Here is a 22,161-nt window from a genome sequence, read left to right on the forward strand (position 1 = left end):
CCAGTCTCTTATGGTTCAGCCACAGAAGGGAATCATTTCTCTACAGTAGTGCACCTGCCTTCGAGCAGTTTCTATGATGCCAGTAATTACAATCTCAAATAGACTATGACAGATCTACACACCACATTAGAAAGCACACAGGAAAAAAAGCATTTGTGAACCTTTCAGCACATTGGCACACGAGCAAGCAAGCATTTGTATATTTAACAAAGAGCAGACGGTTAGCATTAAAGCTTCATGTGCAGTAGTTTAATCATTTCCCACATGCCACAGCATAAACATCCAAAGTAATGCCTAAGTCCTTCACTATATGTGCACCACAGCCACATCAGAATTCTTATTGTCTTCATTTGCATCTCATGACAGACCGCAGACAGAGCGGGACTCCTGCGTGCTAAGGGTTCAGAGTATTAACTTTCCATTGCTTTTGAAGCAGCTTATTCCCTACTCACTAGAAAACAGCACAAGAAATTCATGCCTGAGGCCTTCCAGCAAGGATGTAAAACACCTTGTTAAGCCACCACCTTTATTCTCTATTGGACCATGCAACACTGTCACCAGTCCATCGAGGGCTGCCATTTGACTCTAGGCCTAAAAAAGTACACCTGATTGCAGTTGTTGCTCACATTCTGGATCAAAACTGCTTTTATAATTATCATTACAGTCTTTTTCATCTGAAAACACTGTTTTTCCACAGGAAAACTTGGGACTGAACTTTCCAGGAGATGCAAGACCATACCTCAAGGCAAAAGTACCATTTCCAGAGCAAATGTACTTTAATTTCCTCTTGTAGATCAACTACTGCTACTCCCCATTCACAGCAAGAATCAGAGCCTTTGTGATAAGAGGTGCAATGGCACACACACTCTTTAGTAAGTCTTCCCCTCTTGCATCTTCATCACCCCTAAGAAGGAGAAAACTGAATTCTACGCCATCCCTCTCTTGGGCTACACTGGCTAGGACTGGTGTCATCTCCTCCTCTGAATGTGTCAACTTGTGTATCAAGGAGCATCCAGCAGCAGAGCAGGTCCACCCACCTACTCAGGCAGAGTTGGCACTTACCTCACCCTCTCGTTTTTAAAGCAAGGAGACAAATAACGTTGCTATGTTACTTTCAAAAGACAACGAAGCATTAACCAAACCACAGTATTGTTACATAACCTACCTGCTAGCTTCATGTTACAGGTAATTCACCTGAATTGACTCTCTCTGTTTAGGACACGGGAAGGCACATGCACATTCTTGCAGGTATTCCTGCAGGATTTACTGAATATGCAGGCATTGTAGAGGCTGCAATCCCCTACGCCTACTGCAATAGGTACATTCTGATAAAGATAGTACCAAAATAACAACATCACTGAACTTCGGAAAATAATTCACATGCTAACTTTCTGGCTCAAGTCTACTCTTCGTATTTCCAAATAAAAATTATACTGCTTTTTTTATTTACTTGGAAAATGACAGAAAAACTTGGAACAGTCCCTTCCCATATTTTCTTTGCCTTCCAATTCACTTCTTTTTAATCACATGCCATTTTTATCAGATTATGTTCCTTCATAAAGAATCACGGGCTATGTTGATTTTCTTCATGAAGTAGGAGGGATTAATCAGCAAACATTTGCCTGCTTAAGAACAGACCTTCCAAATTCCTCAAAACCCCTGGACAGCAAGTTCCGTCCCAGAGGAAGAACTGCATATAAAAAGTCTCACCTGTTCTTAGGCTCAGCAAACGGAGATGATACATCTGGATCAGGATCCAAAATGTGGTCAATTTCTTTCTGGTTTTTCTCATACATCCTTTTTCTGTCTGTCAACCCCTTGCTGTTGTCAACCTGTGGGAAATCATAGTACCCCTTCCTCTTGGCTTTCAAACGCAGCTTGTTGCGATAATGCTCTATATCGGACTTCTGCTTCAAAGCCTTGTTCACCTAAAAGGCAAAAAGATGTTTCGAGGACGGTGCTGGGCTGACTGCTTCCAAACAGTACTCTTAGAGTGTGTTTGATGCGCTTCATGTGTCATTTTACAGAGTGCTTTCTGTACCACACCGTGCCATCTGTAAGCAGCGAGGAACTGCAAGTGAACAGAGTTGCTGCATTTTTTATGGCTTGGCAGATGGTTAAATAATTTTAGCCTAAAATCTATGTACCATCTAAACAGTGACTCAGATACACCCACCGAAGAAAAACACTGATTATGTTAGTCAGTTGCTGTGACCCAAAGCAGTACTTGCTTCTGGGGACACTGGGGAGAAGTCACTAATGAAAATCACTGCAGGGTCCAGGAAGTACTGAGCCATCACCTCTGGCTAAAGAAAACCACAAATAATTCATCACTGATGGCTGGGGAAATATTTTGGTGAGATGTCATCATAGGCTCGTGTACGGTTATCTCAGAAATTTGTTCTGGGACCCTATCAGAAATAAAAACCTAAAATAAACTGGGTATTTTGTCTGACCTGGTGCATGTCACATTCCTATGGACACTTCTAAAGTATTAAAAAAAAAAATCATAATCTCCTGCTTCACATTGTTGGTTATGGGAAAGGTAGTAATTTGCTTGGGATTTGCTCATTTCAGAGGCAATTCTACATTCCTCTCACAATTTCCAAAATATGTATGTACAGAAAAATGCATAGAACTAGGAACATCATTCTGTTGGCTTATCTAGAATTCATCATTTATATAAGCCTTTCCCTGCATTTAGAAACTATGTGGCACATCAGGGCTTAAAATACAAGCATGAAATGGACCGTGACACACTGCTTAATCCAGGCCCACATGGGAAAGCCATGACACCGTCTGTTACTGCGTTTCTGGTGGCAGCACACAGAACAGCAGCAGAGAGATTCAGGCTGATCTCTGAATAGCTGTTGCAGTGCAAGTTTGCAAACAAGAAACCTCTCAGGCTTGTACATCCTCTTTAATAATTCTATGTAGAATCATAGAAGAGTTTGGGTTGGAAGAGACCTTTAAGATCATCTAATTCTAAACCCCCCCATATGAATCTCAATTCTTCGTGAATGTATTTCTCAAAAAAAAGACCTACATAATCTCAATACACAAGTATAGGAGTCAAAGCATGGTTTTTAGTCAGCATCTCAATCTTTGCCATTCCACCTTGTTCTCAGGAAACAGCTGTGCCCTCTATGCACAGGCTGGAATGCAGACTGAGCAAAGCCATGGTCCTGCTCTATGCCTTCTCACTTTGAATGAGAAGTACTGCTCAGTATAGAAAGGGTAGATTGGGATCCAGATGATCTACAGTCTCCAAGTTTACCTACAAAATTCACACGGAGAAAGATCTTGATCTCTCTGCTCTTATTACTTGTTCTCTTAAAATGAATATGATAAAACGGAAGGATATTAAGAAGTTAAGAACATAGAAAGTTGCCTCTTCCAAGGTCACATACATTCACATACGCAATAAGGAAACAGATTTAAATTCTTTGACCTCAGAGCCCACAGTGGTACCTGGAGCTTTATACAGAATCAGAGAGAAAAGTTCCTACTAATCCTCAACTCCAATAGGCTTAAGATGATGCCACCTCTGGATAGAGCCAAGGAAATAGCTGCAGACATTATCAGATGGTCCTTACCTCTCCATTAATGATGGCAGATTCCTGACTTCTATCTGATGCAGCATGAACAGCAGGTAGTGCCACAGGTTTGATAGCAATCAGCTGTACAGATCCAGAAGAGGTGTCAAAGGGGTCAATGGCAGATTTGGCAATGTTATCAAAGAGAATGCCTCCTTCCTCTTCATCGCTGATGGGTACTAAAGCACATCAAACATTCAGCATAAAGAGATACTTTTACTGCATTTTAGAGGTAAAATTCAATGAGTGCATGCTTAGGATTAATAATATGCTTAGAACACTTCAAGAGCAGGTCTAGGAGACTTTCACACTGAAAAAAATAATCCCATTAGATTATAGATGGCATTCTGCATTCCAAGAATAATATAGCATTCCCCCCCAAAAGTTGATATCCAATATGCACTAATAAGCTGAAAAGAAAACAAGAATAGCAAAGAAAATGCTATGAAAAAGGCAACTAAACTCAAAAGTACCTTTTCTTACATTTCACATGGAAAAGATGTTACATCCACATCAAAGAAGCCGCCATGTGCTAAGGGTCTGTAGCTATTCCTGATCTAAACAGACATTTATTTTTCAGTGTCTTACAGTGTAAAAACATGATGTTCTCAAAATCTACTGACTTTAGCGAAAGCTATTAATTTAAAAAATAACAGCTGTTAAAATGAAAACACAAATGTTGCATGTTAAGACATGCTTAAGAAACTAAGAGCGTCCAAGTACTCTTTTTCACTTCACAAAGAAGTACCTGCAATGGCTGTAAAGGTAGGGCATCAGAATTTGTTGAGAGATAGGAGATTTGGGAATCTTTAAACTTAAATGCCACAGTGAAACACCTTTATTTTTAGGTAAGTTTCACATACAGTCAGGCTCCTTCAACTCCAAATTTCATTTGTAAAGCTGCGCTACTTTGTCAGCTGTTGAATCTTAAACCTAACTTTATCTTCCTTTTGGAATAAAAGATTGACTCTAAAACACGAGCACAAATTCTACAAAGGGATTCTTGCAAACATTTTTGAATAATTGTGCTATTGAAGGGAAGAATGTTTGCTCCATATCTTAAGTGACAGGAGCAGAGATCCTCTGCTAAAGAACAAAGTGGTCTGCTCTAAGTTTATTTCCTCTGAAATTACACTCTGTTTTAATATTTAATCACTGCAAAAATTACAATGGACTTGTATAAGCTCAGCAGTTAAGACAGTCAATGATTTTTGTTAAAAAAAAAAAAAAAGGAAAAGATTTGACAGTGGTAATAAAATATGAACCCAGTGAGTAAGCTTATTATCCTTCTGTGCATTCAGCATAGACTGGAGCTGACACTACTTAATCTTTTGAGAACTGTATGGGTGACATCACTGTATCATTAAATACTGTCCTTCTAGCTTCACAGAACTGTCCAAATACGATAGAGTCTTTAGCCTGCCTCAAATCCCCCGTCCATCCCAGGGTAGCTCAAAGTCCGAGTCTGAGTGCTTGCAGAAGTGAGCACACCACAAGCCTGACTCACTGGAATGAAATAGCCAGGCTCCCACTGATGGCCATGCTTCAGGATCTCATAGAAGCAAAATCTGATGAACAAAGAGCTAAGTGCCTATCACAGGCAGCACCTCAATAGGAAAGCATTCACATCACAATGATTATAAAAGGAAAGCACACATTCTTCCCTCTGGGTATTTCGGATACACACAGTTATCACAGCAGCTGCCTGATACAGTTTGTTTTTTTTCCCCCCTCTAATTCACTAAAGAAGCTTCCATGCTACCCTAATGAGCTACCTCATTGGTGTCACAGCCTAAGAGAGGTGATGGCTATCTTAATTATCCCACTATCCCACTATCTTAATTATATTCTGCATGAGCAAAGGTGGTCTCTCCCAACAATTCAGGTGAGCTTGGATAGCATCCCACCTGTGGTTCACATACCAAGAAGTTGTGTAATCACTTCTCCTTTGCTACTGCCTCTGTGTTTGCCTGAACCAGGCATAGCAAAAAAGGTGGTTAAGCATCAACTTATGAAATCTGACTCTCTTCAAACATTTTCTGCTTATCTTACTTCACACAGAAAGCACCAAGAAGTGCAGCTGGTTGCACCCCAATGTTTCACAAGGACTCAGCTGGTGCTTGGCAAGCTGTGATCAGGCACCCTCAGAGCATGGCTAGCTACCAATTCATGGGTTGCCTCCTCAGACCTCATTTCAGGATCAGAAGCCTGCATGTTTACCTAATCAGAGCTCCTCCAGTTCTAAGATACATTTAAAAAAAAAAAATTAAGGTAGAGAATCCTTAATAACGTATGGCAGCCCTTTCTGATGTGGTGAATGAATGCAGAAGGCACAAGTGTCAGCCTTCTCATTTCTGAGTACAGCTCCTGCATCTAGCATAGTGTCATTTGCAAGGAAATAATAATCAAGTGGAACTAGAAATTGGAAGTGGAATTGGAATTCCATCTTAGCTTAGCATTTGTTCATTAAATGGTATTTACAATATAAAAGTATTTTTTCAATTGCCCTTTTTTCACTGAAGAGCAATAAAGAGCCCAAGATCCGCAGTTACCGGCGTGTTGCTGCAGTTCAGATTGGCAGTGAACCATAAGCAAATGCACTGGCAATTTCAATACTTGCTCCTATCTGTCTCCTTCAGAGAGAATTCACAGCAAGTTTGACAGGACTGAACCACAGCCACCCCTAACTTCAACGAATCAAAAAGGAAGCTCGCAAAGAAGTGGAAGTCCTTCAGCGTTTGCTCCTGATGTGCACTCCTGCCAGGGTAATTCCAGCCCTCTCAATGCTTCAGCTAGGTGAGCTGGATGATCACAGGAAATTTTAGGAAACCACCCAGGTGTTCTTGCTCCCTTGCTTATTATAATTAGCAAACTTGCTTATTATAATTAGCAACACGTAATTAAAGCAATGCTTTCAATTTCTTTTCTTAAACAGATGCACACAAGCATTTATGAGGCTTCACTGCTCCTCCAACTCTTGCTTGTACTGTGTGCATGCATATATTGCAAGACTCAAAAGTTCAGTGGAAGAAAGTGGAAAAAACCCACCTATTTAATCACCTACTTAATAGTAATGTACCTTCTTTGAAACATCTTGTGCTAGATATTTCACGCCACGTTATTCATTGAGACTGAATTACTCTACTTTATCTTTCTTTTACTGAAGAACATTAAGATTTATCCAAAGCAATCATTTAGTCATGTTGAGGAATTGCAGTGAGGATCACTGTGGCCCTGGGTTTTTGGCCATGACTGGAAGTTTATCTACACATCACTAGCTGTTAGTATACAAGATTTGCTAGATAAATGCTGCTTAAAGCATTCTGGTCTTACCTATCAGGGCAATTCTACACAGCTTTCAGAAGGCAATGCCAGCAGGTGGTGCTACCCACTTGTACCACTGGTGCTCCAGTGGTGGAGGAGCATCTGAGAGGCTAGCTCTGCATGTTTGAAAAATCAGCATGTAGGATATTCTGCTGTTAATGTTTTTATTAACTTATATAAGAAAAAAAAGAAGTGGCCTGTGTCAGACTAAGATTCCCACACTAAGGATCCACAAGACTTCTTGTCTTGCCTTTCTCTCCCTCTAGACTCTCTTTCCTTCCCTTCCCAAAGTCATTACCTGTGGACCCGGTAAACTTAGAGCAAAATACTCAAAAGATGCACTGCCTGTCTTTCTCAGAAGCAAAAATTTCACAGATTCTGAAATCCCCAGAAAAAAGAATGGCATCGTCAGAGAAGAAACATGGAAAACCAGCAGCTGGGAAACATCTGCACAAGCAGGCAGAATGCTCTGCCTTTTCTTAGGTCTTTCAGAGAAGCCTTAAAATTTACTTTGGATAAAGCAAACGTGAAGATCGTGACCATGTGTACAACATGCAATCAATTCTGAGTAATGGAAGGGCTTAAAACAATAAGAAAACAAATGGAGTATATTCAATGAAGACCTTAAATTTGACAGAGAGAATGATGTCACAGATCTGAAAAGCTACCTCATTAGGAAAAAGTCTGCATTTGAGCATTTCAAGCAGAAACCCTGGCTACTTCATGAAGATTACATTAGTAGCAGGGAAATTAGAATCATAGAATCATAGAATCACCAAGGTTGGAAAAGACCTAAAAGATCACCCAGTCCAACCGTCCACCTACCCCCAATAGCTCCCACTAAACCATGTCCCTCAACACAACATCCAGTCTTTCCTTGAACACCCCTAGGGTCGGTGATTCCACCACCTCCCTGGGCATCCATTCCAGTGCCTGACCACCCTTTCTGAAAAGTAATACTTCCTCATGTCCAGCCTGAATCTCCCCTGCCGTAGCTTGAAACCATTCCCCCTGGTCCTATCACTAATGACACGAGAGAAGAGGCCGACCCCCAGCTCACTACAACCTCCCTTCAGGAAGTTATAGAGAGCAATGAGGTCTCCCCTGAGCCTCCTCTTCTCCAGGCTGAACATTCCCAGCTCCTTCAGCCTCTCCTCATATGGCCTGTGTTCCAGACCCCTCACCAGCTTTGTTGCCCTTCTTTGAACACGCTCCAGGGCCTCAATATCTTTCTTGCAGTGAGGGGCCCAAAACTGGACACAGTACTCGAGGTACAAAATTTTCATTTTAGAGTAAATCTCACTATTTGGAAAAAAGTTAGAAATTTTTAAAATCATTCTCCATGTCAACTGAGTGTCTCCAGAATGATAGAAACCAGAGATTTTAGCAGTAAAGCAGCATTTGTTGCTGGAGGAGTTTATATGACACGTTTCCTAAACTAGTCCTGAACCTACTCAGGACTGAAATTCTTCTCTACAAGACATTGCAGTATAACAGTACATTTTTGCACACACGTACACCTCATTTCCAACAGTTTCCCAGCAGTCAGACAGTACGATTCTAAGCCTTTCATAAACACCATAAATATTAAACTTTGAGGAAAAACAAACAAACAAACCCACCCCTTGTAGACTAAGAATAATAAAGAAAGCTCAATAATTTCTCCTGGATGTTAATTTTCTGATGTGAAAAGTCTTCTAAACACCAGGCCATACGTTTTAGGTATTGCAGTCCCACAGTCACACAGATGTCTACTCTCCTATTTCCTGCTTGCATTGTTGAGCTTCTATGAATCTATTTTGACCTATGATCAGCAACAAGGATTTCCACCTCCAAACAAATTTGTCCCATTTATTTCAACTTCAAATTCTTCCATGGTGTGTATTTCATAATGTTTGTACAGAATCCAGACTCATTACTTGGCTGGCATTTCTATAGCACCATCCTAAGCATGCTTAATAACTAAAACAATTATTTAATTGACAGTGTTGATGACAGTAGAAATAAGTCAGATAGGGAAGGCACGTGCACTTACATCAGAAGACTAGTCTTCAATAAAGTGATGCACTTTGAGCTTTAAAGTTCTGCAGAAATAATTTTCCACATGGACAACAAAGCCATGGATTTGCTTTCTTCAGTGCTGGCTTTTAGTAAAAGAGCATAACCATTCAGACTGCCACTGAATCTGATGGCATGAGCACCTACACACTCTTAACATCATTCCTTGGATGAAAAATGCTGTCAGATTCAATTAAGTGGCAAAATGAAGTTCATCCATAGGGAAGGCAAACTTAATTTAAGAAATGTTTAATTGCACAGCCACCTGCCTGTCCCAGTTCATTCAGAGGTCTGTTACAACAGGCACATTCATTAGCAGCACAGGAAGGCTATTTTTCTTGCCCCCAAAAAAACAAGCACAGAAAGCAGCAGGAAATAGTATTGGCTACATCTGAAGAAACAAAGGGTTTGTGTCACTAGTAGGATGCTACCAGGGTCATAGCATGCTCTGTAATTGAAACAAACAAAAGCCAGCAAAAGGAATGGAAAAAATATGGGGAAATATGCCACAGAACCCAAAAATCTATGGGGAGTTTCAACAAGAATCAATGCATGAAACTTTCTAGAGGCTCAGGGAGAACAGTATCTGCTGCCAAAATGAAGAATTTCAGCTGTACAAGTGAAGTTTGTTAATTCTTACCTCCTCCCATGATTGAATGTCAATAAATGATTCCAGAGAAGTCTAGGCATTTACTGAGAGGGGATGAAGAGTTAGGTAAAGACCCCAAAAACATTTATGTAAATGAAGCAGATGCCTCATGATAAGGCAATAAAGGATGAAAAGAACAGATTCTTCTATCGGCACGCCAAATTCTTCCAAGCACTCTGATTTGTCAGCCTTTCAGAGGCAGAGACATTGCGAAAGGGAATCATTTCACTTCAAATCAGTGCATATGCTCTAGTGCAGTTGCCTTGGCTGCTGTCATTCTGAAAATAGAAAGACAAGAGCCTCCAAAGGAGATAGATACATCCCAATCAGCTGTGACCCTCTAGAGTCACCAGAGAGCTTGGTTACGTTACATTAGAAAGCCAACATTAAAGAACCAAAAATTGGCAAGATGAAACCCTTTCCATCCTGATATTGTATCCCACCCAGCACAGGATGTTTCCCAGAATATGTCAGTCCCTCAAAAGGTACCCCTGTAGCAGTCTGTCAAAGCACACTGCTACATCACTGCGACTGGACTCAATTGCTTGTTAACATATTTCATTTCAATTTGAGTCACTGCAGACAACTGCTCAGAAATTCTGAAAGGCTGGCTGTATCACTGAGCCACATCAGACAGTGTGAAAAATGTGGCCCACACTTCTGTAGAATAAAGGAAGCAGTGTATCGTAGCTCAGTGAGGTTACATCCAAAAAACACTTTGATTTTAGCTAAGTTAATAATACAGCCAAGCTTTCCTCCTCAATACTTTGTTCTTACGGACACCTGATTTTCAGAGATCTCAATCAGATGAACTACAAAGACTAGATGGAAAAAAAATTAAAAATATAAAAAGCTTCTGCCTGGACAGAGAAAATTATGTAGTCACATGAAAAGCTTCTGGTATCTTAAAAAGGAGTGAGGTCTTTGACTGAACTACTTCTGAAAAGTTAGATCTATTTTTAAAAACAGCATCCAAATTGCTTGGAAGATGAGAATTGTTCCAGGTAGCATTCCTAGGGTCAGGAATGGAAGGTTTCTTACACAAGGAAGTTTGACTCCTTGTGAAATATTCATGTCATCTGTGCCTTTTTAAGCTGATGAGTTTCTAGTACAAACCTGGACTCAGCTACAAGACTTCTCAACTCAAGAGGTACAGAGCCATGTGTTTCATCAAGAACTGCAGGAAAACAATATCCTTCCATCTCCTTAACATACTTTTCATTCTTCCCCCCTTCCCCCCCTCCCCAAAACAAACAAGGATTCACACCCACCCAAAGATGCCAAAAGCAAGGTTGCAAGGTGAAGCACTCAAAATCTCTAGAAAAAAAAAAAATGGCCTGTGTAACTTCTGCTGGATTTATTTCGTGAGGAACTAGAGAAAGGAAAAATTTTACTATAGGCTGCTGTAATTCTTCAAGCATATGTGGATTCAACCATTTGCTGAACATTGAGCCCTGGTAAAACAGCAGCTGAAAGTGCTGACGTTCTGTTGTTCTCTTCCATGCTCTCTTTTGAATGTGCCTCAGAAAATGTCAGAAACTGACAGTAATACTGTTGACCAATTCATTCACTTCACAGTCCTCGATCATGTGCAATTGAGCATTGCTTAAAACAGGATTTCAGTCTAACTGTCCAAAGACAAAGGAAGCCCACTTCATTACCTTCCAGACAGAAAACTTTCTGTTAAAACATTAATTTGCAATAAAAACATAGAAAAAGTAATTATCTTACCAAAATGTATCACTATTGTAATATAAAGAGGTAATTTGTTCTGGTTTTCTTCAGAACCAAGGCTCAGCCAAAGAGTTCTCCTCATCCTCCAGACCACCAGGTGCTTAAGGCAAGCCTGTCAGCCTACTGTGGGATTTTACATTCTTCCCTCTCAGCCCCGACACACGGCATTTGGAGTCAATTTTGATACAAACCATACAGAGTTCATGTACTGAGGTAACATCCAGTGCTGTCATTTTTCCATGCAACTAAATGTCAGCAAAAAATAGAATCTAAAATTGGTCTGTAACTATGGCAACAAATGAGCCATTCCAACATGGAGTCCCCACATCAAACATGTGACCATCAAGGGATTCATTCCAGTTTTAAGATTCTGCTTTTCAAAGAAGAAAATATGCAGCTTCTCTTGCTGACATGTGTATTAGAGGTGGCAGCCTACAATCAGGCTAGAGCAGGTTTAGACAAACAGCTAAAACAAAAACAGCTTCTTAAACTGGAAGGAAAAACAGCCAAGATATTCTACTGATGCTAATCACACCAGATATAGATATTTTCTTCCAAAAAGAACAAAAAGCCAGAGATGACAACAGCATTTGAAATCATAGCACTGGGGAATAAAGCATAGCTCAGTGACAGAAAGTAAAGGTGCCTTGATTTTTGTTTTTTCATTTCTACTTCAAGAGGCATTTGGTGTGACACAACTCAAAAGTCAGAAACATTTGCACATGCATATGAGAATAAACGTGAGGCTGGTTCTGTAATTCTGGTAAGGCTATTTCCTTTTCCATGACCTAATCTTCCTTCTTGTTTTGGGGAACTCTCTTAAACAGTTATGCTTCCAGCTAGAAAGTTCCCATCTCTTTCCCAGGAAACCATGTTGATCCCTCTCCATACTTTCTCCTGGAAAACACCAGGTGACCCATTCTAGGGCCACAGAAATGAAGTCCCTCCAGAAGTAGCTGGGGTCTCTAGCAGAAGGACAGCTCTGCACATAAGGTATTTCATGCACAGGTTCCTTCAAAGCCAGAATAACTAGATGGCAAGAGCTTATATTTCTCCCATCTTGTATAGACGTTGCACTACTACTTTCTAAACAGGTAAATCCTTCTCTTTCATTTGCCATTGAAGTTCCAGATCTTGCTGCCAGCATGCAGATGCAGTAGGAACAAGTGGCAAGGATCCCCAGAATAAATGGAGTATGGAGGCTTCCCTATGGTGCTAGAAGTCATTCATCTCTTTTGCTGCTCCAAACAAGGAAGACCTTAACCACATTAAAAAAAAGAGTTCATATCTTTTCCATATCTTTTTTTTTTTTTCCAGAAGAGAGAAGGTAAAATAATCAAGGAAAGAAAGCAGTTACTAGTTTTCCAGCAGAAATTGAAAAGTACATAGTTATTGTTACCCAATAAATTTGAAGCTAAAATGAAATTAAGATTTGAAACAAAGGGTCAGGATTGCCATGTATACATGGAAAGGTTTCTTTAAAAACAAGTGTATGTTCTAGATAGAAATGCAGTACAGCCCAGGATGTTAGGTGTTAGTCAGTTTTTGAACAACAAACTGGATACTCAACAATTTTCTTGGAAGATTTTAAACCTAACAAAGCAAAACAAAGAATACCATGAACTAAATTATTTTGCCAACAATTGTAAACATTACCTGATCCCTTTTTTTAATATTAGCTTCCTGGAAGCTAGAAAAAAAAATAGTAAAAATGACAGCTTTTAACTCAGGAAACCATAAACGTCATTGTCTTGAAAAAAAAAGACAAATTTGAAATAGTAAAAAAAAATTTTTTTAAATAAAATCAAAAAACCTACAGATTTATGGTCCTTAAAAGTTAAGGCAATTAAATTTTTTATCTTGATTATGAAGGAACAATTCTCTTTTAGATAGATCAGTAAGAATACCTGTTGTTACAGGACTGGAATACAGTCACATGTCTATTATGAAAAAGCACTGCAAGAAAGACACATTAACAAAGGAAAATGAACAACTTCCTTGTGCGTAAACCTGCATGAATCTCAGTGAAGCTGATTGAAAAAGAGAATACTATATTTACACCAATTATATTGTTCCCTAAAGATGCAGTGCTCTGTGATACACGAACAGAAAGAAACGAGGTCACTCACAAAAAGCAGTATGATTTTGCTGTACAGAACAAAGGCCATCTCTGGTGCTGTGTAGCTGTCACTATAGTGCACTGCACTTCTGCTAAGGCAGCAGAGTACTTCTTTGCATGGCACTTTTGTACGATGAAGATGCAATGATGGCACAATGTCACACCAGGACTGCCATTAGAACACTCCACAGAAGCTGCTCAGGTGACTTACTGGAGAAAGGAGACCTACACTAAGATTTATTCTTTATCTGAGTCCTCACTTCCACACAAATATTTCTAACAAAGAAGAATTACAAATTCCTGTTACTAACAGAACCGAATAAGGCCAAATCCAATTTAATTCCTTCCCTTTAAGGGGAAGTGATCAATTGGTTCAAACACAGTGTTTTCTATTTGCATGGAGAATATAGCTATAGAGGGAAAGTTGTAACTCAAAAAATAGAGAGATTAACAAAAGAAAAGCAAGGAAGAAAGGGGGGATTGGACCCAGCTCTCAGCCAATGTTCCTGATACATCAAGTCACAAATCACCACTGCCAACAAAGGACTCGCAAAAAACATCCAGCACAGTGTTCTAAGAGCATCAGGAAACGCTGTCATTAAGTGCTAGTAACAAAAATCTATGATGTGGAGGATTAGAGATGGGAAGGTAAAGCTCTGAACATCTCACACTTTTCCAATTTATTTTTACCTATTTAATTAATTGTTATCAGAGCAGTAATGGAAACGAACAGCCTATACAGGAAAAAAAAAAGCTGTAAACCCATTCCACCTACTAGGCATCATTGCGTGTACAGCAGCTTGCTGGTTTAAAAACAAACGGAAAAATAAACAATCAAAACTGCAGAGGCCCATGCGTAAAGTAAGCAGCACACTGCTGCGTGAGAGTAAGAAATAACTGTCAGCAGCAAAACAGCTGCCAAAAGAAAACACCTGAAGGACAGCTAAAGGCACAGGAGGATGGCTGTGTCACATCCAGCACAGCAGTGGGCACCACGACGGGCGGCTGCAAGCAGCTCTCACCAGCAAACACTTCTCACCGTTTCTTTTCCTGCCTTCGTCTTTTGTCACTTTCTGCGGTGCCACGACTTTCTGCGGGGAGCTCCGGCTGGAGCTGGGCTTTCCCGACTCGTTGCTGATGATGGAGACGTTCTGGCTCGGGGACCGACTGCAAGTAACCATAGCAACAAGAGAGGCTGTAAGTTTTTCACAAACCTCGTTTCAAGGTTATTTCATCTACACAGTTTGCACCGCTGAGTTTTCAGGTCTGATTTTGTACCAGAACGGTGTTGAATATAAATAGCATGCACAAACACAGGAAAAACAGGAACAGACTGATGGCAGGAGAGCACTGCTCCTCAATTAGTTCAGGGCTGATAGGCATCTTAAGCCACACCAAAAGCAGGCACCTCTCATGCACAACCCTCACAATGACAGAAGTGGCATTGCAGAGGACAAATCCTTGTCATTAATTCTGTGTCATTATACAGCTAAAACGAACAAGACTCTTGCTGTTATAAATGCAGCTTAAATAATTTCTTCATTACTTCGCTTGCATCAGCACACAACTATTTTCTCAGCCACAATGCAAAATCCGCTAATTCCCTTATCTCCTTTTTACCTCTTTGCACTGAGCACAGTTTAACCAGCTCCATTATCTGCTGAAACTCCTAAGAAAATGTTCTTTTGTTTGCAGGCATTGCATCTCCTTGCACTAAAACTGCCCCAGACAGGCTGAGGAGGGAGGGCACAGCAGCCCCCATCAGTGCTGGCTCTCAGCAAAGAGCAACCCTGAGAACACGCAGTGTACCTCTGCTCTGGGTGCTCAGGATCAAGCTCTCAGCTGAAGTACTCTTCTTTTGGGGGTGGGCAGATGACTCAGTCTTAATGCACAACTCAAGAAACACAGGCCAAGGTAGAAAATATCATCTTTGGTGCTATTCCAAATTGATGCATGGTGTCAAATTGTTCCTAGAGGTGAAACTTGCCATCTATGAGACCTGCATAGCTACATATGCACCTACCTACAGTTAAACACTTCAGATCATCACGGCTGGTAAAAGGAGAATTTAAACAGGTTGCATCTAAGGAAAAAACTAGTCACAAGGACTTACGTTTAGAGAGAGAAATCCAAACAATTCTACTGCTGTCAAAATAGCTTTATACCCAGAAAAAGGTACCAAAACAAAGATACCATGAAGATCAACCCATTACTGCCATGCTATACTGCCAGTATGAAACATTCATTTACCTCTTCTTCTGACTGCCCTATCCATGTAAGAGCATTTACTGTAATCAGAATGGGATGGGACAAGTATGAGGAACTAATTCCTGGGGACTCTCTTTCGAGGACAGCCTGAGCGGAAAGACGTTTGACACCAGCTCTCCCCAGCTCCAGGACTTCAGGAGAACTCAGCACACACTCTACATCAGCTCAGCTTGAGGATTTTCTTGAAGTTCTACTGAGGATAAACATTCTTGAAAAGAATTTCTCCCCTGTATATCTCCCTGCCCCCGCTAATGAAGAGTCCCAGTATATAAATTATTCCAGGGACAGATCAATAGCTGAAGAAAAGCTGATCTACTTGGGAACAAGGAAAAGAAACAAGTATAGATAGCTTGCACAATTATTTCTGCTCCCACTAAGGTCTTTTATTTTATTTATCTTCATCTTTTTAAAGCAATCATTGTACTTATTATCTGTGAAGCTTCCTTCGTGATAACACCAGAAGATATTCTGATCAGTTACCAGCCACTTCACGGCAGTTTGATTTAAATTGACCTTTCCAGACTGCAAAGTAACCAGGATGAAAGAGCAAATACATAAAGGTCAAGAAATATTTCTTCATCTTAAGAAATCATTAAGTTCCATCCCCAGACACAATTCAAGAATGAAGAGAGATTGCCATTCTACATGTTCTCACTTACTCAAGTAATCACTCAGAAGGAGGTAACAGTAACTCTGAAGAACCATTGCTAAGAACGGCACACAGAAGCATCACAGGTTTTTGTACGCTTCTTTAAAGAGAGCAACTTTCCTAGTGAATTCCTGAGTCAAGATTGCTAATCCACATTTGCTTAAAAAACAGGCAGATTAAGTCGAGGGAGGGATTTCTATACCCATTCCAAGGACTGAGTTAAGGTTCTTAATCACTTTTTTAAGACTATTAAGCAATAGGGCAGGTTAACCTGTGTCAGAATGGCTCTGGAGAAGTTGAACAAACATTTTAAAGAAAATTTTCTGCAAAGGTTTATCTGTGATAGCACAGCAGCCAGTATAATGGTGATCTTTCATTCAGTTTCACTGGGGATGGTACAGGGTAGGCCTTACATAAAAGTTCCTACTGGGAAAGGCAGCGAAGAACAGATTCTTGAGGATTCCACCATAAAGGAAGACTTCAAAGTTCAGGCAGAGGTACCATTGAGCACACAGTGGAGTAGAGCAAGGACTAGTTGGGTTCCTGGAGGGAGAGCTTCTAACATGCATTCAACCCTGAAGACTTACTTTGAAAAGACTGTAAACCTGAGAAACTTTAGAAATTGATGTCACCTATTCTGTTCTTACACACTCCAAAGTTCAGTCCTGCTACAGATACTCTGAATCCAGAGATCCTGCTTTGATGATGTAAATCCATGGATGCTCAGTATTTGCTCTCCAACTGATGGACTGATGCAGTCTGCCAGCAGTGCTAAAGCAATTTACAGTCACAGAAATCTTGTCTTTTGCTTTATTTGAAGAATGACTGGTGTTCATCCTCCAGAGTCGGTGTTTATTTTAGGTTTTCCTCTTGCACAAGGCCAGCAAGCACAAGACAGGCACTTCTCATTTAACTCCTCTACTCATGTACAGTCTGTGAAGACTCTTCACTTTGGCTTACCTTTCATTTTGCAGCAAACTTACACATCCAGTACAGACTAATGTTATGCCAAGTATATATCACAGAGGAATCATCTGCCACACATGGTGCGTGGGTACTAAACCCTTCAATTTTCCCTAAGCCATGCAACACGTACCCCATTCACCCTTCAAAAATGCACAACTCCATACCTTTTCCTTGTTTCATTGGATTGGGCTGTTTTAATGGTGCTCCCATCCTGAGTGATTTCTCTCTCCTGGGAGGCAGGAGCATCTCTGACTGGAAGTGGAAGTACGACAGTCTCCTGAGTTACTGGTAAAACTTCATCTTCGGCCCCCTGCTGACCTAGATGTTGCTTGGCATAGTCAAAGCCTTGTACCGGCTGCAAAAACAAGTGGGAGAAAAAAAAGTTTCCAGAGTCTGTCATACGTTAAAAACAAAATTTCCACTTGAATATACAATTTTCCACTACTCCTTCACTTCTTTAATTAAATAAGCTAGAGGTAAAAATGTGTAGATTGCAATACAAATGTCCAACAACACAATTTTCCTGATAAGATCTCCATTACACATACTTAAAACATGATTAGTATCGAACTTGGCTAACCTTTCTTCCCCTGTCTGAACACCCTCAGAAATTCCTTTGACAGACAATGCAAAAGTGAATAAAAAAAACCAGAAAACATAAAAAGGGAGAAAAGCAAGGCCATACAGAAAGCAAAACTTCTTCCATAAAAAAAAATCTCTTGTTTCCAAAGGAGGCAGAAGTAATTTATTCCAGATGAAAAAAGCAAAAATAAAAACCACAAATGAAAGTTTCATGGGCAAAATTCCACCTCCCCCACCCCCCAATTTATTCTTCTCAGAATAATGAAATCACAGTCCCTTCGGCTTTCAAGTTGCCTACTGGAAAGGTTCTCATTGATTTTACTTGTTTCTCTTGGAAAGTGGCATTTGCAAGAGGCTTGCAGCCCTGGCAGCCAAGTGCTGCGTGCCCAGCCTGAAGCCATGGCTGTGCTTTCCTTGCTGCCTCTGCAAGCAAAAAGCAGAAATGACAACACATTCAGGGCAAAGCAGCCACTGAAAGGTGGATTTTCCCAACAGAGAAATTAAATAATTCAAGCAAAACTTAACTTTCAAAAATGCATTCCTATCGGGAAGACAAGAACCGCTCAGATATTTCTGGCCAATTCTGGGACAAATATGTAACATGCAAAATGTTCTTGCTGCATTTAACTGAGTTAATTTGTCCCATAAATGTGCATTCTTTCTGAAGTACAAAGACTATTTGCAGAATGCTAAAAAACCCATCAAAAAACAGTCCCAAAGATAGGTAAGGCTGATTTCAACCCTCAAGCTTACTTTGAAGAACACATCAAAATTACACATTTAAAACCAAGTGGTCCCTCTCAGGATCCTGCCCAGCTGCCACTGAGCATTTTCACTCCAGAAGAAAGTCAGGCTGATAAAATATCTGCTGATTTGCGCACAGAAAAAGAATGAGCTCTAAAAAAAAAAATTTCCCTTGTTCTGTCGCTTCCTGAATCTGGGCTATCTCTAAAAATACATATAAATTTCACAGGCAATTTCAGTCTGAGAATGAAAAGTTGTGTTCTTAAAAAAAAAGTTTTTGTTTATGGGATGAGTCTCCTGCTTTCTGTGTCGTCTGCTTAAAACAAGACTCATGATTTCTAATGTGTTCAAATACTTCAGAATTAATCTGATAAACAGCTCCAGTGTATGAAGAAGATACTAATTGGGCTAACTCTGGTCTGGGGAGCAGACGTCTCCATGCACTGGCACAATAGATCTTGCAGTTTACCAGAGGAAAGCCAATTCAACATCACTACCCCATGGCAGTCATGATGCTACCATCCCTGACAGCCTTCTGCTTGCCCACTTCTGAAGGCAAGGGACCATAAAAGCAGCCACTAGCTACCAAGGGAAGAAAAGAATGAGAAAAGAAAGTAGTATCTTTGCAAAGACAATTAGGGTGAACTACTGCACCCCAACCCAGACAGTAATACTTTCAATCGATAAAATGCTTTTCAGCCTTAGTATCTGTATTAACCATCAGTCAAAACTACCCCAGTTCTTCTGCAAAAATAGGCATGAAAAAGAAAGTATGATTAAATCAGGTATTTCTCCACACTGGTCAAAGAATATTAGATACAGCCTATAATTCATATCTTACTTAAAAACAAACAACAGAAGAGACAGAATACCAGTGTTTTTGCAGGATCCTACAGAGTCCCAGCTTGTATGTGCCAAAGGAACAAAGTAAAGATTATTTAATCTAAATTCTACTCACCACCACGTCTGGTAACAAACAGCATTAAGGAAGAGCTGAAAAAGCCATCCTCAACAGCGGACATATTGCGTTAAATAAAATTTGATCTTGGAACCCTGCTCTGAGAAAGTCCACAGGAACAGATGGCTTTACCACCCCTGAAGGGAACTGGCAAGACTGAATCGCAATCAGGCAGTGCTAAAGCACAGCAAGGATAGGTGTCCAATATGGCCACAGAACTCACAGAGACCGACCGAGGGGGATTTGAATATTGATTTAGAAGACATGATTAGATGATTAAATTGCATTGCCTGGGAAAGGGTAAAACGAACGTGGAAAAATGTTACTGGGACATTTTTCCTTGTAATGATTATGAAAGACACTGATATTTAAATAAAGAACAAAAAAAGGTAACAAAAAGAAGAAAGGATGGTTATCCCCTCCTTCTGCATGTATATCCACAAACACAGGCAGTGTCTCTGGTTTCTTTTTTCCATGCCCTTTACCAAATTGATAGTGGCTGTTTTCTCATGGCCTACACTATTTGTTTTTGCTGGTGGGTTGTAGACTGCAGATCTTATCTCTGTTTACATTCAAGCTTATACTGGCATGCACTAAAAGAAAGGAATGATTTCAGATTACAGTCTTAAAAAAAAAAAAAAAAAAAAAAGCATGCTGTGAATTCAGAAGCGAGAGGTAAAAGCTAGCATCTGCCCAAAACCTCAAAATAAAAACAAGCATCTCAAAACAAAAGCAGCATTTCAAGAACATTAAGATAAGTTCAATTTAGAATTTCACCTATTTTACTTTTTTTTTTTTAATTTTACAACTGGAAAGCTGTGAAAAATGAAAAACTGGGGAAGAAAAAGGTAACACTGCTACTTCCCTGCAACTTAGTCCGGATGTCACTGGCTCCTCAGCCAATTCAGAATGGCAACAACACAATTCATAAGATACTATAAAATACACGGTACAAGAAAGGTCATTTTTAAAACCCTACTTATTTAGCTGTCAGCCTGTGAGAACAACAAAGTCATTCCTAAATTACCAGGCAGAGGCAGCAATCCTGCTGTTACATCGTACCCCACTCTGCAGAAGGATATTTAAGCTGGGCGTTTCATTTCCCCTCCGTGCTGTGCTCAGGCATCCTACCCGCTGACATGGGACGAGTGAGTCCCCAAGGGCTGTGGCAAGCAGCTCTGCTCAGTGAAGAACTGCAGCACCTCTCTGCTTGCAGCAGCAGGCGGACTGCAGTGATGAACAGGCTGCTCTGCTCTGCCAGCTCCCCTGGTACAAGGGAGCACCGCTCAAAAACAGCAGCTGAAACCCAAGGCTGTAAGCATCCCGTGACATTCTCCTCATATCCAAAAGGTATCAAAAACATTCTAGTGATATAGAAGCAAACCTCAGGGTTGCACAAACGATATATTAAAGCTGTTCCTTAAATTAAAAATCACTCTGCTGCGACCACACTTGCAGCTCAGATGCAGCATTAATCAAGCAGTCTCAGGTACTTTTCTAAGCAATGAAATATCCCATAGAATCATTGAATGGTTTGGGTTGGAAGGGACCTTTAAGGTCACGTAGTTCCAACCTTCTGCTGTAGGCAAGGACCCTTCCCTATATACCCTTCCCTCTAGGTTGCTCACAGCCCCATCCAGCCTGGTCTTCAGTGCCTCCAGGCAGGGAGCATCCACATCCTCTCTCAGCAACCTGTTCCAGTGTCTCACCACCCTCACAGTAAAGAATTTATTCCTACATATTCATTTAAAATGTGATGTAGACGTGATATCATCAGCTACTTGTATTGCCAAACTGCAGGGAATGCAGCAGTTATAGTTCAGGCAGTTATTGTTATTCCTGAGCTCACTAATGCTGGAATAAACAATAAAAACAGAACTGTTCTTTTCAAAATGATCTTATAATATTATCTTCCTAAAATACATTCCCTAGTCCTATTTTAAGTGAAGATGCTGTAATTAGGAAAGACAAAAGCAGTCCATTTCCATCCTATTGCTGGATTTATACTTGATGGTCAATACAGCAGCGTATACTCCAGGCTAGATCTGTCTGAACCTTTATGAAGGAACCATCTTTGTGAAACTAAGCACACATCAATTTAGCTTTCATTTTTTCAAATTAGCTTTCTATTAACAAACTGATTATATTTATTTCCTTGATTGTCAAAATATACCAAAAACAAACTGAAGAAGCTTCTATACTAGCACTGTAGTTTGGATCAGGAATGCACCTTTGAAGTAAATCTCCAAGTTACCTTCACTGACCATACTTGAATTCACATCATATCACAATTTCAGGGCTCACGAACCTTCTTTAAGATGAAAGAAAAATAGGAAATGCACTCTAGAAGCAGGTGTTGCACTGAAGTTGCAAACGTGAGCAAATGTGCAATAAAATCATTTGAAATGAGTGTTGGGTGGATGCTGGCAGCTCAGCACCAATTGTTTTGTTCTGCAGATCCAACTCCTTTGTGACCACCCTGACTGCTGGTCAGTAAACACAGACCAAGGGAAT

The 22,161-nt window shown here is 40.3% G+C and overlaps 1 protein-coding gene across 8 annotated transcripts in view; it reads right to left on the reverse strand.

Moving 5' to 3' along the window:
* KIAA1549L (KIAA1549 like) overlaps positions 1–22,161 on the reverse strand; it is a 107,107-nt gene that overhangs the window by 27,380 nt on the left and 57,566 nt on the right. For all 8 annotated transcript variants that reach the window (XM_048948346.1, XM_048948351.1, XM_048948352.1 and 5 more), the window contains 4 exons: positions 17,528–17,718; positions 14,520–14,647; positions 3,597–3,775; positions 1,711–1,928 (listed from right to left, as the gene is read on the reverse strand). In XM_048948346.1, coding sequence (XP_048804303.1) covers positions 1,711–1,928; positions 3,597–3,775; positions 14,520–14,647; positions 17,528–17,718 — 716 coding nt within the window. The remainder of the gene's footprint in view (positions 1–1,710; positions 1,929–3,596; positions 3,776–14,519; positions 14,648–17,527; positions 17,719–22,161) is intronic.

The sequence above is a fragment of the Lagopus muta genome, chromosome 6 (genome assembly GCF_023343835.1).
Source record: "Lagopus muta isolate bLagMut1 chromosome 6, bLagMut1 primary, whole genome shotgun sequence".
NCBI lineage: Eukaryota > Metazoa > Chordata > Aves > Galliformes > Phasianidae > Lagopus > Lagopus muta.